Source organism: Nyctibius grandis, chromosome 5 (assembly GCF_013368605.1).
Source record: "Nyctibius grandis isolate bNycGra1 chromosome 5, bNycGra1.pri, whole genome shotgun sequence".
In the NCBI taxonomy this organism is placed as follows: domain Eukaryota; kingdom Metazoa; phylum Chordata; class Aves; order Nyctibiiformes; family Nyctibiidae; genus Nyctibius; species Nyctibius grandis.
Genome location: NC_090662.1, coordinates 66,564,785 through 66,579,424, shown reverse-complemented (window position 1 = coordinate 66,579,424; position 14,640 = coordinate 66,564,785). Strand labels below are relative to the sequence as shown.

Below are 14,640 nucleotides of genomic sequence, written 5' to 3'. Positions count from 1 at the left end.
TTCAGACTGGTGCAAAATTTGAGTGTAGTTTGCAGAAAACACAAATGAAATCACAGCATTAAGAACAAAAATTCCAACGGATGATATACATTTGGTAGTTTTCCTTAAGTAATTTTGGACCTCACCTTGCAGAGAAGTTGAATGGCTCGATCTCTACCAAAAGCATAACACATAGGTCCCATGGATCCCCAAAGCAGCCGTGAATTTGCCAAAAGGTCAGCCAGTATGTCAGTCTTAGATAAGAAAACACAGTTCCCTCTTCAGGATGGGAAGAGCTGGAAACATACCCCACCCCCCAGGACCCTTGCCTGCTGTGAGGAAAGTCATGATACATCACGCATGTGAGTGATATATCTCTCTTCTTCTGACAGTTGCAAAACTTAAAAGCAGTGATTTGAGGAGGGGTGATAGATACTGCCGGATTGGCCTTCCCCAGTATAGCACACATCTATTCTTCGTGTGTAGCACATAGCTCGTTACAGTTCTGTGCAGAATGATTTCTCTGCATGGCCAGGTGATGTTTAAGGAGACTAATGAGAGAAATAATACGGCCCAGAACCCTGGTGTCAGGAAATATATTGCAAGGTGTCTATCTTGGGGAAGCTGAAAGCAGGGCTTGTCTTATTATATATTTCAAAGGGGATGTCTGTGTCACCACCAAGTTATACATGCACCCTGTCCCATACTGCATTCAAATTAGATTTTTTCAAATAGTAGCTTTCCATCCAATTTTCGTTGGCTTAATGATAGGCTCTGTGTTGTACGGGCGCAAAACAAGAGTCCGTCACATTGGCACACCATTCTTTTGAAGTGGGAACTTGTTTCTGAGGCCATTGTAACATAACTATGCAAGTGTCAGAGGACAGGATAGAGGCTATTATGGGCTTCTGCTTTTTGTGAGGAAAATCAAACAAATGTCCCCGATGGAAAAAGGAAGCCAGCAGATGTATGTGATGACCAGAGAATGTTTTTGTGCAGTGACACTGTCAGTACCTGGCCTGTTGTCAAACTGAGAAAACTGCCTTTTTTTTTTTTTTCTGCTGTCAACTGAAGCAGAGAAAACCCCTGTGAATTTTCATGAGATACCTTTCCTCATTTCCAGCACTTAACAATCTAATTATGTTTGGTTTTATGCTAGTGTTTGCCTCTATTATCATTGTTAGGTTTTTGAGTCAGAGTGATTTTTTCATCATGATGGTGCGGAAGAAAAATATGTTTCATTATGACTGGTTATAACCCTGAAAATCTTTTCTCTCACTGATTTTTTATGTTGCATTCTATACTGATGCCTAAAGTGAAGTAGAACGAACCATAAGGAAGAGAAGCTTTGCTAAAATATAGCTTCTTCCACTGTGTAGAATTATCTGCAAAAAAAGCTTGCACCTTTCTAATTTTCTGCTTTTTTTCCCCCCCACTATTATTCAAGTAGTTTTTACAAGTGAATGTTGTTTTTGTAAGGATTGTTTATGAAGCCATTGCTCTTAACAACCGCTGCTCACCTGTGAACAAATTACACGGCACAGGTAAGGTATCTAGTTGTTTCTCAATAGGGTGACCTTATAAACGGATTCTGCAACTATGAACAGACTCTGCAACAAGACAAGCTTTTAAATTCCTAACCAAATATATTATACGAGTAATAAAAAGAGCTCCTCAAAATGGCCACAGAGGCATTTCAGAGCACATTCTTGGGAATATTCACTTGTACTAGCATTCATTAAGTTTGCTTTCAGCAAAAATTCTCATGAATGAAATTTTATTCACTAGTCATTATGATTATTACTTTACTATCATAGCAATAACCAGATGCTTTGTATAAGGCTGGGATCTGATTTTGTCTAAGGCTGGAGAAACATCTTATAGGGTCTCCAGAGACTGTATTGTCTAAATATAAGACCAGACTCAGCTAACAGCTTGTGACTGGGAACTGCAAACCCTCAGAGAGCAATGGGTTTGTTTACAAGAAAATTCACAGCTAAGAGAAGGATGAATGCAGAACCATACCAAATGTTATACCATTTGAGCTATAGTATGTTACAGTGTTACAACTCCACTGAATATGAATGTAATTATATGTTTTTATGTTATGAAGGCAGTTTAGGTGATGGTGACTAGTCTTACAGATGAAAGGGCATGTCTCTACAGATGTTGTTCATTACTATACTGGACTAGTTTGTCTACATGCTAATGAACACACTGGAACTGGACTGTTTTGGGTTTTTGTTTAATTTTAAATATGGCCTAACCCAAATACATGTACCAGGAAAATCCCTGAAGCGTAGGCTAGGGCAAAGAGTTGGACTCTGAGTTGTGCAATACATGGACTCCCACAACGTGAAAAGTTAAATGAGATTTTCAGCTATGCACAGCTGAAGTATGTGTGAAGTCTTGTTTCCTCCAGTCTAGAGGAACATAAAAGAGCAGAGGTAAACTATCATGCTGGAGGAGGAGGACTGTGTTGGGGCAGTTGCAACTTTTGGCTTGCTGTGTTAGAAATGAGAGACCAAGGAAGCATGGCTAATTTGAATATGGAAATTGTACCTAATTCTAGGCACAATGAAATATTTTCAGAGCTGGAGCTCATTCACTGAGCACAATGTGTATAATGTTGCTTTGTGTGCCTTCACTTACTGGGAGAAAAGCATGTATCCTGTGCCTTGGAGATGATGCAGTTTGGCCAATTTGTAGAGTCCTTCAGCATGCAGTGACCAGCACTGGCTGCTATCTGGAGCATTGATTCTTGGTGCACCAGGGTGCAAGATGCACTATGGTTATGGGTACAAAGTGCATAATGTACACATGCAAAATGAAAAGGTTCTGTAAGGTGGAGGGAAAGAGCTGTTAAAGAGGCAGTGTGCCAATCCCATGTATTTCTCAAACCTCAAAATAATGATCCCTCTCTGCCTGTAGATCTGTCAGAACAGTTTGTGGGCAGCAGAGCTAAGCACAGGACACTAAGTATTTCTCCTCTTTTATTGTCTCACTGCTTTCTTTTCCCATGTCGTGTGAAAAAAAAAATAATCTGATTAAGTCCTTTGACATTTATAATTAATTAGTCCTTCCTTACTCTTATCTTGTTTGCCTGTCCTTTTCTCTGGCTTTTCTTTTTCTACTTTCTCTCTCAGTCATCAGATCCAAGAAATCATTCAAATGATTTCTTTTTAACAGACAAATGCAGCTTTACAGCATTTTTTTTCTTTTGAAGAGAGACTTGGTCCCTTCTTTTGTCCATCCCACTGCACAAGTTGTCATGTTCTGGCACTGCAGTCACTTCTAAATCCTTGAGCTATCATGTATTCTGTTGGTATTTGAGGAATTGAAAATCAATCACATAGCCTTATGGCTTAGGTTCAGCACAATTCTATTATGCCCACTCCCAAAAGTCAATTCAAACCTTTTGGCTTATATTTCAAAGCCTAATCAAGCTTGCTGTCCAGACTGGTTTGAAGTTGACTCACTCTTGTCCATAGGTCTGTTTATTAGAGTTTTTCTGTCAGAAACTGGTGTGAAAAAGTAGTTTTCTTAACAGTGGAATCATTCAGTGGGCATTGTGCAAAGACAAGCCACCCAAACAGGTTTTATGGTAGATGAATGCTTACAGTTATAATGCGTTTCTGCAAATATGTTTAAAAAAAATTTAAAATGCTATGTTGGTACAAGCTTTCATAACTGTACTTTCTCATAAAAAGATGTACCAGTTTACTGAGATCAGTTTCTAGTTCTGTCTTGTTAAGCTGGCACAGAAATTATTGTAGATGCAACCCTAAACCTAGATGGTGACTTTCATGGTTTGGACCATGTGAACAAATGAGGATGGTGCCTCCAAGCAGATGGGCCAACTCCTCCAAGCATGAGTTGTGCAACCTCAACTTGGCAGGTGCACATGGGACCATGCATTGACTACGTCAGTCCCCATACTTCCAGCAAGTGCCAAGAACTCACCCTGAGGATGAAAGAAGCTCTATATGGAGCTGGCCATTAGCAGTCCTCTGTGAAAATATGTACTTGTTATGTATTGGGGGCAGAACAGTCTCTTCCCATTGGGAAGAAAGCAGACCGGAAAGCAGATGGCATTTCCAGCTGATTTATAGAAGTCTCCTTGTTTGGTGAAAGGCTAGTGGCCATTCTGTGGGAGCCAAGTGGGCAGTATAAATAGGAAACAGCTCTCTCCTTCCATCCCCCATGGTTAAAGGCATTGCTATGTGACCCATTCTTTGTGCTTCTCATCCTGTATTCTGCAGAGGCGCAGAGATTTTCTTCAGTGGATGCTCGACTCTCGCAACTCATCTGACTCCCTGGCAGCCGGGTGTTTTGATATGATCCGTCCATCTGCCTCTTCCAGACAGAACGAGGTGCCTCTTGCTGGCAGGGCCCCATCTGAAAAGGTTCAGAAGACGTTAACAGAGGATGAGATAGCAGGCCAAGCTTTCCTGTTCCTGATTGCTGGGTATGAGACCACCACTAACACACTGTCCTTTGCCACGTACTTGCTAGCCACCAACCCAGAATGCCAGGAGAAGGTGCTTCAGGAGGTTGATGAGTTCTCAGCAAAACACGTGAGTACGATGTGCTGGGGTGGAGCTTCATGCAGGGAGCAAGGCAGTGTGAATGTCATCATGCCACTGTGACACCCACGTGACCCCTGTTTGTCTCAGTTATGTATGCATACATTAACATTTTATTAATATTTTCAGCCAAAAATTCAAAATTAATCTATATTGTTTAGGTTTTTTTGGAAACTGTTAAATAAAGTCACTTTACAGCTACTGAAGAGATGGCCCAGAAACTTGTGTCATAACAAAAGCTTAACCTTCACAAAATATTTTACATTATTGAAATAAACCAGCTGTTTGCAGACTCTAAAAATACACTTTTGTATTTTTTATCTCTTGTCCAGATACTTCTATTGTTTTAGTGGTCAATTTTATTTACTGAACTTTGTGAGGACATAAACAGTGTTCTTACAAACCATAAACTTCAAACTTTTGCTTTAAGTGTTCATACATTTTTTTTTCTTCAGTAGCAGAAGATATTTGTATGCTTCAAAAAAAATCACAATATCTAATTCTCTTATACCATATTCAAATTACTTCTCCTTCACTATCTGTATAAAACAAGGGCATTTATATTTCCTGGATACTGTTGACAATATTTTGTGTATCTAGCAGACGATGCAGCAGTGATTCTTCCACGCTACACTCTCTGCACAAGTTGTTAGTTACAAGAATTCAGATCAAGGGTCTTTTTCTTTTTATGAACACTTTTATAATGGGTTATGAGGCTAACAGGAATAAAATGACACGAGGCATGGCTGTCTTGCAGGATTTTAGCTGCTGGATTTGCATGCTGAAAGCCTTAACTATACAGTTTGGGGAGTTTCATACTTTTTATGTGTTCCATCCTCTGTGTTGTACTTACAGAACAACAAAGAGTTGTATAGTTTTCTGCTTTGCAGGTAATAGAAAGTTCTCTAGTATGCAAACTGTGCCCATTCAAAAGCTACCATTCCCTCCTTTTGCTTGTGCAAACGTAAAAGCCAAGATTTGTGTACACAGAAAATGTCTTCTTTTGTCTTGCATGACGAGGTTCTGAGGTTCTCCAGCTAAGATTGCTTTTGCTCTGAGGGTGCAGGTGGATGACAGCAGTGGAGTTTAGGACTGCGCAGTCTGATCCACAGAGCTTTTTCTCAGTGCGTGCTTCATACCTCTGGTGTGAGTTAACTCAATCCAATGAAACTGTTGATGTGTTATGTTCTGACCTGTAGGGCTTGGGTTATATTAGGTTATTAGCTCTGCAACACTCCAGCTGGAGCATATTTGCCTGTTTCATTCAAATATGGCAGACCTAATTACGCCCTCACGTCCAGTTAGTTCAACTGACTTCCTTAAGGCCTGCAAAGATGTGAAGGTGCAACTTGGCCTGGAGTATGTGCAGTTTACTGGTTAATACTGATGGCAGTTGCACAAGAAACCCCTATTATGCAGCCCTGAGGAAAACATGGTTCATCTCCTTGCCCATTCCTGAAAACTGACAGCCTGAAACCAAAGTGAAATTACTGGGTGAGGTATCCAATAGGTATGCAATGTCATTAATATCTGTCTGTAGATGAGGATATGATTTAGTAAACTTTTCTATGTAAGTGCATAGAAGGCTGACTGCAAGCAGCCATTAACTGGCTGATTGCTTACAGACATTTCACATAGGGAGACCAAGTGTATGGCTATGTCTATGTTAACAAGTAGTATGCTCCCATAGACAAAGATTCATCATCTAGCACAATTGATAGTGAAGACTGTTGGGTGCACACTGTGCACACCTCAGGAGTTTATTTTGGGTTAGTTCGAGGCTGGCTTTGTGTACCAAATTCCCCTTAGCAGTTGGACCACTCTCTGGTTTAGTTCCAGGTGAAGGAGCCCTTGCTGTGCACTTGAAGACTGCAGTGTGAACCAGTGCAAGAGACTTGCATGTGAGAGTGCTCCTGATCCAAGCTAGAGAACTAAATGGACCCTATGTTGTACATGATCTGTCTGAGCTGTCACTCACTATTAGTAATATTTCAATAATAATCCAATTCAAATGTGTAATGCTTGATCCTCTTGGTTCTCTAACAGGAATATTTTGTTAATGATTTCAGCTTTTGCAGTATCTAGGAGAGGTTGTGGAACTAGGAACACTCATGGCAGAGAAGTTAAAACTTGGTGTAGAGAGATGGCACTCAAATTAAATAAATTATTTTTGCAGGTCAGCACTATACACAGTCTGTGTGGTGCCTCAACCCAAACTGGTGGCCTCATCCCAAACCATGCTGTCCCATGTCATATATTGATTGGAAGTACCTTTCAAATCACTTTGCCATACTTTACTAGTGTTCAGGTTTAGCTTTAGATGATGCATATATGTCTGTATGGCCAAGGAGAAGAGGGAGAGAAGGATAACTATTCATCTTCTCTCCTTGATACCAAGAAATTCACAGATCTAATCTGTGCAGCCCCATCCTTCAAAAGGTTTCCTATTATAAGCAGTTCATGATTTGAGGGGGGGAGGGCAATGCACTGCTCAAGGAGCCCATCCCAGAATAAGGAAAAGAATGCAGCAGTTCAGTCCCCTTAGTGACTGTAATTAACTACTTTTTGCCTAGAAAATAAGATCTATGCAAACGGTTTGCAAGTTACGGGAGCAGAAGCTATTTTAAAACTGGGAATATATAGATGCTATGTTCAGTTGTCATGCAAGGAAGAGGAAGGGAGGGGGCATAGCAGCTACAGGCTCACAGTTAGTTATCAAGTCAGTTGCTAAGAAATTTTATTAGATTATTGCTTGTCCTCAGCACATCAGCTTTGCTCTTATCAAGGTGCTTTGCAATTTTCAGAAAGGAAGGGCTTTAGAAGGCCAAAACATGAAGAATGGTACAGTCAGGTTGTTTTGACAAGTGGTGGAAGACTGCTTTGATTTGCAGATATGCAAGTGTTAAACACAGTACCCTCTTCAGCCAAATTTATACTCAGGTAATTATAACTACAAAACGCTCTCCACCATGTCCCCCTTCCTTCTTCCAACCATCTCATTTGCCTCGTGCAGTGTGTTTTATTGCCCTAGTTTGTGGTGTAGATCTGCGGTCTGATTTTACAGCAGCTGCTGTGTGTCATCCCAGAGACGGCTGTACTTTGGTGGTGGACAGAGTGATTTATACACTCATTTACTAAAGTTTATAAAGACATGTGAGAGCCATCTGAGAAAAGGTGCTATAAATGACAGGCGCAGTTCCAGGTTTTTTTGGCACACCAGTCAAAAACTCAAAGCACAGTGACCTTGTGATAGCCAGTAAGGAGGGCAAGGTTGGTCCATCTGGGCGTACAACAGTATTTTGGTAGCTCTGGGTGTTTTACTTGAGGATACCCCTGAGTTTGCTCTGATGTTCGTCTGTCTTGCTTGCATAGTGGTTACCCTGGCAGAATGGGACAGCATGAAGGGGAAAGAGAAAGCCAAGGCATGGCTGTGTTAAAGATCCCTGTGCTGGCTTGGTGCAGGCTGCTGCAGTGCAGTGCAGAAATAGGAGGTTAGGTGCTGGGAGTGGTCTAGCCCCAGCGCTGTGCTGGGAGTCTGGAGCTCTGAGGAGAGGCAGGTCTGACTGACTGTGTTGTACTGCTGTGTTGTTTCCAGCCAAGTTTGTCTCAGAGCTCTCTTGGGAGACCTCTCTGCCTCTCTCCGCCACATTGCCTGAATACACTTTAGAGATGGCACTTCCAGTCAAGTGTCCTCAGAAAATAGTGCCTGGAGCGAGTCATGGGTTGTCACCTCTTTTTTTGCCTCCAGGACCTTCCTCATCTGTTCGCTAAAGGACTTTTTAGGTCTCCTCTTGGCTGATAGCTCAGTATGGAGGCTTGATGATATCTTTCCCTGAAAGTGAGAAGAGGCACCTGGCCCATTTCAGAGTCTGGCAAGCAGGAAAAACCTCTGTCCTTGGTTATTCTAGAGGGCAGGACACACAGGTTATTGCCCTCCTCAGCTCTGTCTGGATCTTTGGGGTATAGGGAAAGGGAGCACATAGCTTTTCGTCATCTCCGGGGAAGCAGAGAGACAGGGTACTGAGTGGTGACCACTGTCACCACACACTGCATCTACCCATTCTACCTGTGAATCCCTGTGTCTGCTCCAGCTGCACTCGGAAAGACAAGTTTGAGCGTAATTCCTGTAACACCTGAACTGAAATTAAAATTGTAGAGACTCTGACCTGACCCTCTTTATTAATCCCTTGGGGGTGTAGTATGTGCCCTGTGAAGGGCCATCCACTGAAAATAAGACGAACCTATTTGCTGCAAGCTTGTTGCTGGGTGTGCAGCTTGCTTTGATACCATGAAGACAAAATAAACAAGATGAAAAGAGAGTTAAATATGAGCTAGTGGGGGCAGGACGCCCACATCTGTGTGTGTATAAAAAAATACTACTTTCTGCAGAGACCACAGATCTGTTTCCAGGACAGCAGAGAGGGGTCAGGTCTTCAGAAGGTTGTAAACTGGCACAACATGTTTGGTGTTAGTACAGGTATGATGATATGCATCAGTTGAGAAGCTAGCCTGGTATATACCAGGGGGAAAAAAAAAAAAGGTTGCTATCTCAAGACCAGATTATTTTTATAGGGTTTGTGGCTAACCATGCGTAAACTGTTGGAGGCTGTACAATTGTGAAAGAGATTTTTTTATCCACATTAACCAGGTGAGAAGGAATGCACTCAGGGTCTTCACCCTCTCCATTTCAGTCGAAAATGATCCCTATACAGAGTCAAAGAGCCCTTCAGAAGATGTATTTATGAACAGTTTTGCACTTGTGACTGATTATTTTGTTGTAAAAGCAAGCTGACTTTTATTTGTTTTTGTTTGTATGTGCTTAGCAAAAGAATAGCAAGCCTGCAGCATGCGTTCGTTCTGAGCAGATGGACACTCGCTTCTGAGCCCCACTGCACTCTGAGCTGCTCTGTGTGTTTTATCCTAAGCCACAGTGCTTAAGGCATGAAAAATTGCTGCATCTTCCAAACTGGGGATTCCCTTAATCTGAGGTTTCTCATTTTAGTATTTAAATGTCTCTCTCCCTCCCTTCTCCCTTCTCTCAAGCCTGAGTCATTCACAATTATAAATTATAGTTTTTTGTTGTTTTACTGGACTGCACAATTTTAGACAGGAAGAGCAGTAGCACAAAATAGATGGCAAAAACATGGGTGATCAAGTTAACTTCTCATAAGAAGTTATTTGTTGCCCTTAGGTGAAATGCGGTAAGTGGTTATGTATGTGCTCCTGATCTGTTGCAAAGTAAACAGATCAGTTTAAACCACTGAAATGAGGTCATTTTCTTGAGGGAGGGAAAGCAAGTATGCTTTGGGGCAGCTAAGGAGGGCAAAAGAGGTATAAGAATGAACTGTTCTGCCCCCACATAATAAAGAAATGCATACTTGAAGGTGCTGTGCGTAGAGAAACCTGGAGCAAGGAGCACCCTGAATTCTAATCTCAGCTTCAAGAATAATTTACTGCACATTCTCAGTAACAGACAACCATGTCTTGCATTAACAAGTGGGAAGACTTGGTACTTACAGGTTTTATTTTTTAGCTCGTATCTACATAAATCTCTCATTACTTAAAACACCACAAGAAAAAGTTTCATTAAAGGCCTAGTGTTAGTTAAGAACCTGAGACGTGTTGCTACACTGATACGGAAGGCTGCAGGGGCTCTGTGCTAGCCAGGAGAGGTCTGGTGAAGGACAGAGTAGCAGCTCGCTCCTCCTTGCTGCTAATCCTAGGAATACTTTCAGGACGCGTGGCAAGGGTGAAGGAGAGCAGAGTGGTCAGGAGTAGTAAATAAAAGTAAATAGATGAAAAGGCAGCTATTACTGTGAAACATTGATTGGATACTGCAAGACCAACTGGGTTTTCCATTCTATTTTTAAAATGCCATGTACAGCTCTTATTTATCACTGCTTGGTATGACACTTAGAAACATCAGTGGGGAGAGGAATGAAGAGCAGGATAAGGCCCAGCATGTCTCCATCCAATTTCCTATCCACACAAAGCAGTAAAGTAACTATTCAGTGCTGGTGTGACTTACCAACATTTTCACCACTGGCTGAAGTCCATAAAGTTTAAAGAAACTTCAAAGTCCTGCCATAATCTCTCACTATTTAAATGGAGATTTGGAGATTTTTCTTTAATGGAAAGAAATCTTCCTGTTCCCATAAATATTTGCTTTTCTATTGCTCTAGGGTCCAGGAATATTTTCAATATGTCCAATTGAAAAAGTTGACCAGACTGTTTCAACTGTATTCCTTCATGTCAATAATGTTGAATGCATTGCAATCCATAGTTTCATTTATGAAAAGGTACAGTTTAATTCCATTTTAACTGTGTGTGTGGTCAGTTGTGAATGGGCTGGGTTGAACTGGACTGATGCTAAGCTCCTCCTTTATGATTTATGACTTTGTCACTGTAATTTATCAAACATACTGCATGTGGCAGTTGCTCATCTGGGGCAACTTTGTACTTCATCATTGACTTGAGTGGAGTCATACTATTTTACACTGGCTTGTGATTCTATTCTTCGCATTGAAGAGCTCCATTACTAGTGTCTCTGCAGTCTAACTGAGATGTCTTATTGTAAAGAGATTTTGCCATTTCAAAGTGTTCCCTTCCCATAAAATTCCCAGAAAGCAGTGAGAGGTAGGACCATTTTTATGGTGTGTCTGTGCCTGATTGAGTACTTTAGATTTTTAAGCTGTTTATGCAGAGAATCTGCCTTCTTTGAGCATTAGTGAAAATGAGAGGTGAAAGTCAGAGATGGCACTGTCAGGGAATTATCACAACAATTTGCCTGAGTTTGGTTCCTTTCATGCAGTATCTCAAGGCACTATGCTCTCAGAAGCTTGCAACTACAGAGACTAAGCTTCACTAAGCAAATATTGCTGACAGTAGAGGCTTGCATTTATCAAGGGAGACTGAATTGTAAATAGTTGGCAGAAAAAATGTCCACAGTAGAGAGTCACTGTTACACATGCACACACATACACACTCAAAACATACAAAACCAGTAAGCACAAGCACTATTGTATGGTGTTGCTGTTTATCTGTTGAAGGAAATGACCCTCTTTGATTTCTTTGTTTAAGAAGATGTTGCAGAGCCTCACATAATTCATGAGTGTTAGCTGTCAGCAATTAGTTTTGTTGTTAACAAATAAAACGATGCTTTTAAACATAGAATCATAGAATGGTTTGGGTTGGAAGGGACCTTAAAGGTCATCTAGTTCCAACCACCTGACCATGGTCAGGAACACCTTCCTCTAGATCAGGCTGTTCAAAGAGCCATCCAACTGGGCCTTGAACACTTCCAGGGAGGGGGCACCCACAGCTTCTCTGTGCAACTTGTAAAGACTGAATACTGTTAGGTTATATTTCTGCAGTTCTTTATACAATTGTTCAGTGTCTGAAATCAGTTAATTATCTTTGTCTCATGGTGCTTCTGTACATATAGGTTGAAGATTGCTAAGTTAGGAGAAGATAATAAGCCCTTCCCTGCATTTCCCCCCTGCTCTTAGTATCTAGAATATACTGATTTGAATGCAGGCTTTGGACTCAAGAGACCCAAAGTCACTTTTCTTGGGCAGAGGTTATTTTGTTCCTAACTCTTCCTAACTTTCAACCACTTAAGGACCTCTGAGTCTCGGGGCTTTGCTCTCTTTACTTGTGTCTCTGCTGTATAAGGAAAGGTAGCCTGAGAAAGCTCTTGAGACCAAGTCTGCCTCATGTTCTCCCACTTTGCCTCAAGGCTGTTCCTAGACTCAAATGCTGAGGGGAAGCACCTAGGAGGTGAAAGCTTGGGCTCAGTTTGCTCACTGTGCAAGCCTTTGCATGGATTGCCTTCTGTCCCAGGCACCCTCACAGCACCAGCCATAGTTGTCCTAGAGGCCTTTATGGAAGATCCCCATTGCTTGCTCCCGCTTTACAGAAGCTATGGTTCATAGGCAGCCACAGTCATCCTTTGGCAGAAGCACGGGCAAGCAGGAAGAGAGTGACCAGCCAGGAGCCAAATGAGGGCAATTCTTTTTGCTTACCATGTATTTGTAGTTCTTACATGGTATCTACAGGGCTCTGCTCTCCACAGGTACCTTTTAAAAAGATAAGCACTTCCTGGAAAGTCAGGTTATTTATAATATGGAAAGAGTTGAGTCAGTCAGCTCGTAGGTCTAGGGTGTCTTTTAGGAATGTTTTGGCTTTGCTTTTTTGAAAAGTCTACTGTTAGCTTATAGGAACAAAGTCAATGTTTTAAACCCCAGTGGTATTTTGGCATTGCCCCCGTTCCTTGACTTTTCCAAGAACCCTACCAAAAAGATGACCTGGCTAGGAAAAAACACTTATTTATTTCCTGGGGAAATCCTTTCAACAACTGGTGGTTCTATATGGCCTGGAATGAGTGGTGTTGTTGAGATGATTAATGAGCCCACATTTCAAGGAACTTTTTGTTGTTGTCGACATTGCAGGGCTCATGTACCCCTCTTCACCAAAGTAAAAAAAAAAAAAAAAGCTTATTTTTCCATTTGTTCACATCAAGCTTATCAGTCTCTTGCCCATGAAGACTAATTTATCTTTTGCTTGCAATGTCACATGTTGCTCAGTGAATCTGCCTTATTGCTATTCTTGAGCAAAACTGAGTCTCAGGTAATGTGTGCCAGACAGATACTCATTTTCACACCTGAATTTTTCTGGTTGTGGTGGGTTGACCCTGGCTGGACACCAGGTGCCCACCAAAGCCACTTTATCTCTCCCTTCCTCAGTTGGACAGGAGAGAGAAAATATAATGAAAGGCTCGCGGGCTGAGATAAGGACAGGGAGAGATCACTCACCAATTACCATCATGGGCAAGACAGACTCAGCTTGGGGAAATTAGTTTAATTTATTACCAATCAAATCAGAGTAGGGTAAGGAGAAATAAAACCAAATCTTAAAACACCTTCCCCCCACCCCACCCTTCTTCCTGGGCTCGACTTTACTCCCAAATTCTCTACCTCCTCATGGGGGTTGCAGTCAGTTCATCACACATTGTCTCTGCCACTCCTTCCTCCTCAGGGGAAGAACTCCTCACACTCTTTCCCCACTCCAGTGTGGGGTCCCTCTCATGGGACACAGTCCTCCACAAACTTCTCCAATGAGAATCATTCCCACAGGCTACAGTTCTTCATGAACTGCTCCAGTGTGGGTCCCTTCCACAGGGTGCAGTCCTTCAGGAACAGGCTGCTCCAGTGTGGGTCCCTTCCATGGGGTGCAGTCCTTCAGGAACAGGCTGCTCCAGTGTGGGTCCCCCATGGGGTCACAAGTCCTGCCATCAAACCTGCTCCAGCATGGGTTCCTCTCTTCACGGGTCCACAGGTCCTGCCAGGAGCCTGCTCTAGCATGGGCTTCCCATAGGCTCACAGCCTCCTTCAGGCATCCACCTGCTCTGGTGTGGACCTCCATGGGCTGCAGGGGCACAGCCTGCCTCACCATGGTCTTCACCACAGGCCACAGGGGAATCTCCGCTCCGGCGTCTGAAGCACCTCCTCCCCCTCCTTCTTCACTGACCTTGGTGTCTGCAGAGTTGTTTCTCTTACATATTCTCACTTCTCTCTCCAGCTGCCATTGCCATCGTGCAGCAACTTTTTCCCCTTATTTAATGTTATCACAGAGGTGTTACCGCTGTCGCTGATGGGCTAGGACTTGGCCAGTGGTGGGTCCATCTTGGAGCCATCTGGTGTTGGCTCTATTGGACATGGGGGAAGCTTGTAACAGCTTCTTACAGAAGCCACCCCAGTAGCCCCCCTGCTACCAAAACCTTGCCACACAAACCCAATACACTGGTATTTTGCCATCCTCATAATAATTGACCCACTATCAATGCTACAGAGTTCATATTAAAGAACAAATTTTTCTAGTGACATGGAACATTTAATAGTGAAGATGTTAATAATACAGTACTTTAAATGTGATTAGAGAGATTTGTTTAAAGAGGAAGTAAAGCCAAGGATGCATTTTCCCTGTCTTTCTGTTCCTTTTATGGAGGAAAGAGAATATTTGCTTTTAATCTCAGGAAAAATATCACTGCTGAGGAAGAAACTGGATTTCTTCAGGA

At 42.2% G+C, this 14,640-nt stretch overlaps 1 protein-coding gene across 1 annotated transcript in view; it reads left to right on the top strand.

Moving 5' to 3' along the window:
• Window positions 1-14,640, top strand: part of TBXAS1 (thromboxane A synthase 1) — a 254,674-nt gene that overhangs the window by 181,485 nt on the left and 58,549 nt on the right. The window contains 1 exon segment of the mRNA XM_068400625.1: window positions 4,242-4,556. Coding sequence (XP_068256726.1) covers window positions 4,242-4,556 — 315 coding nt within the window.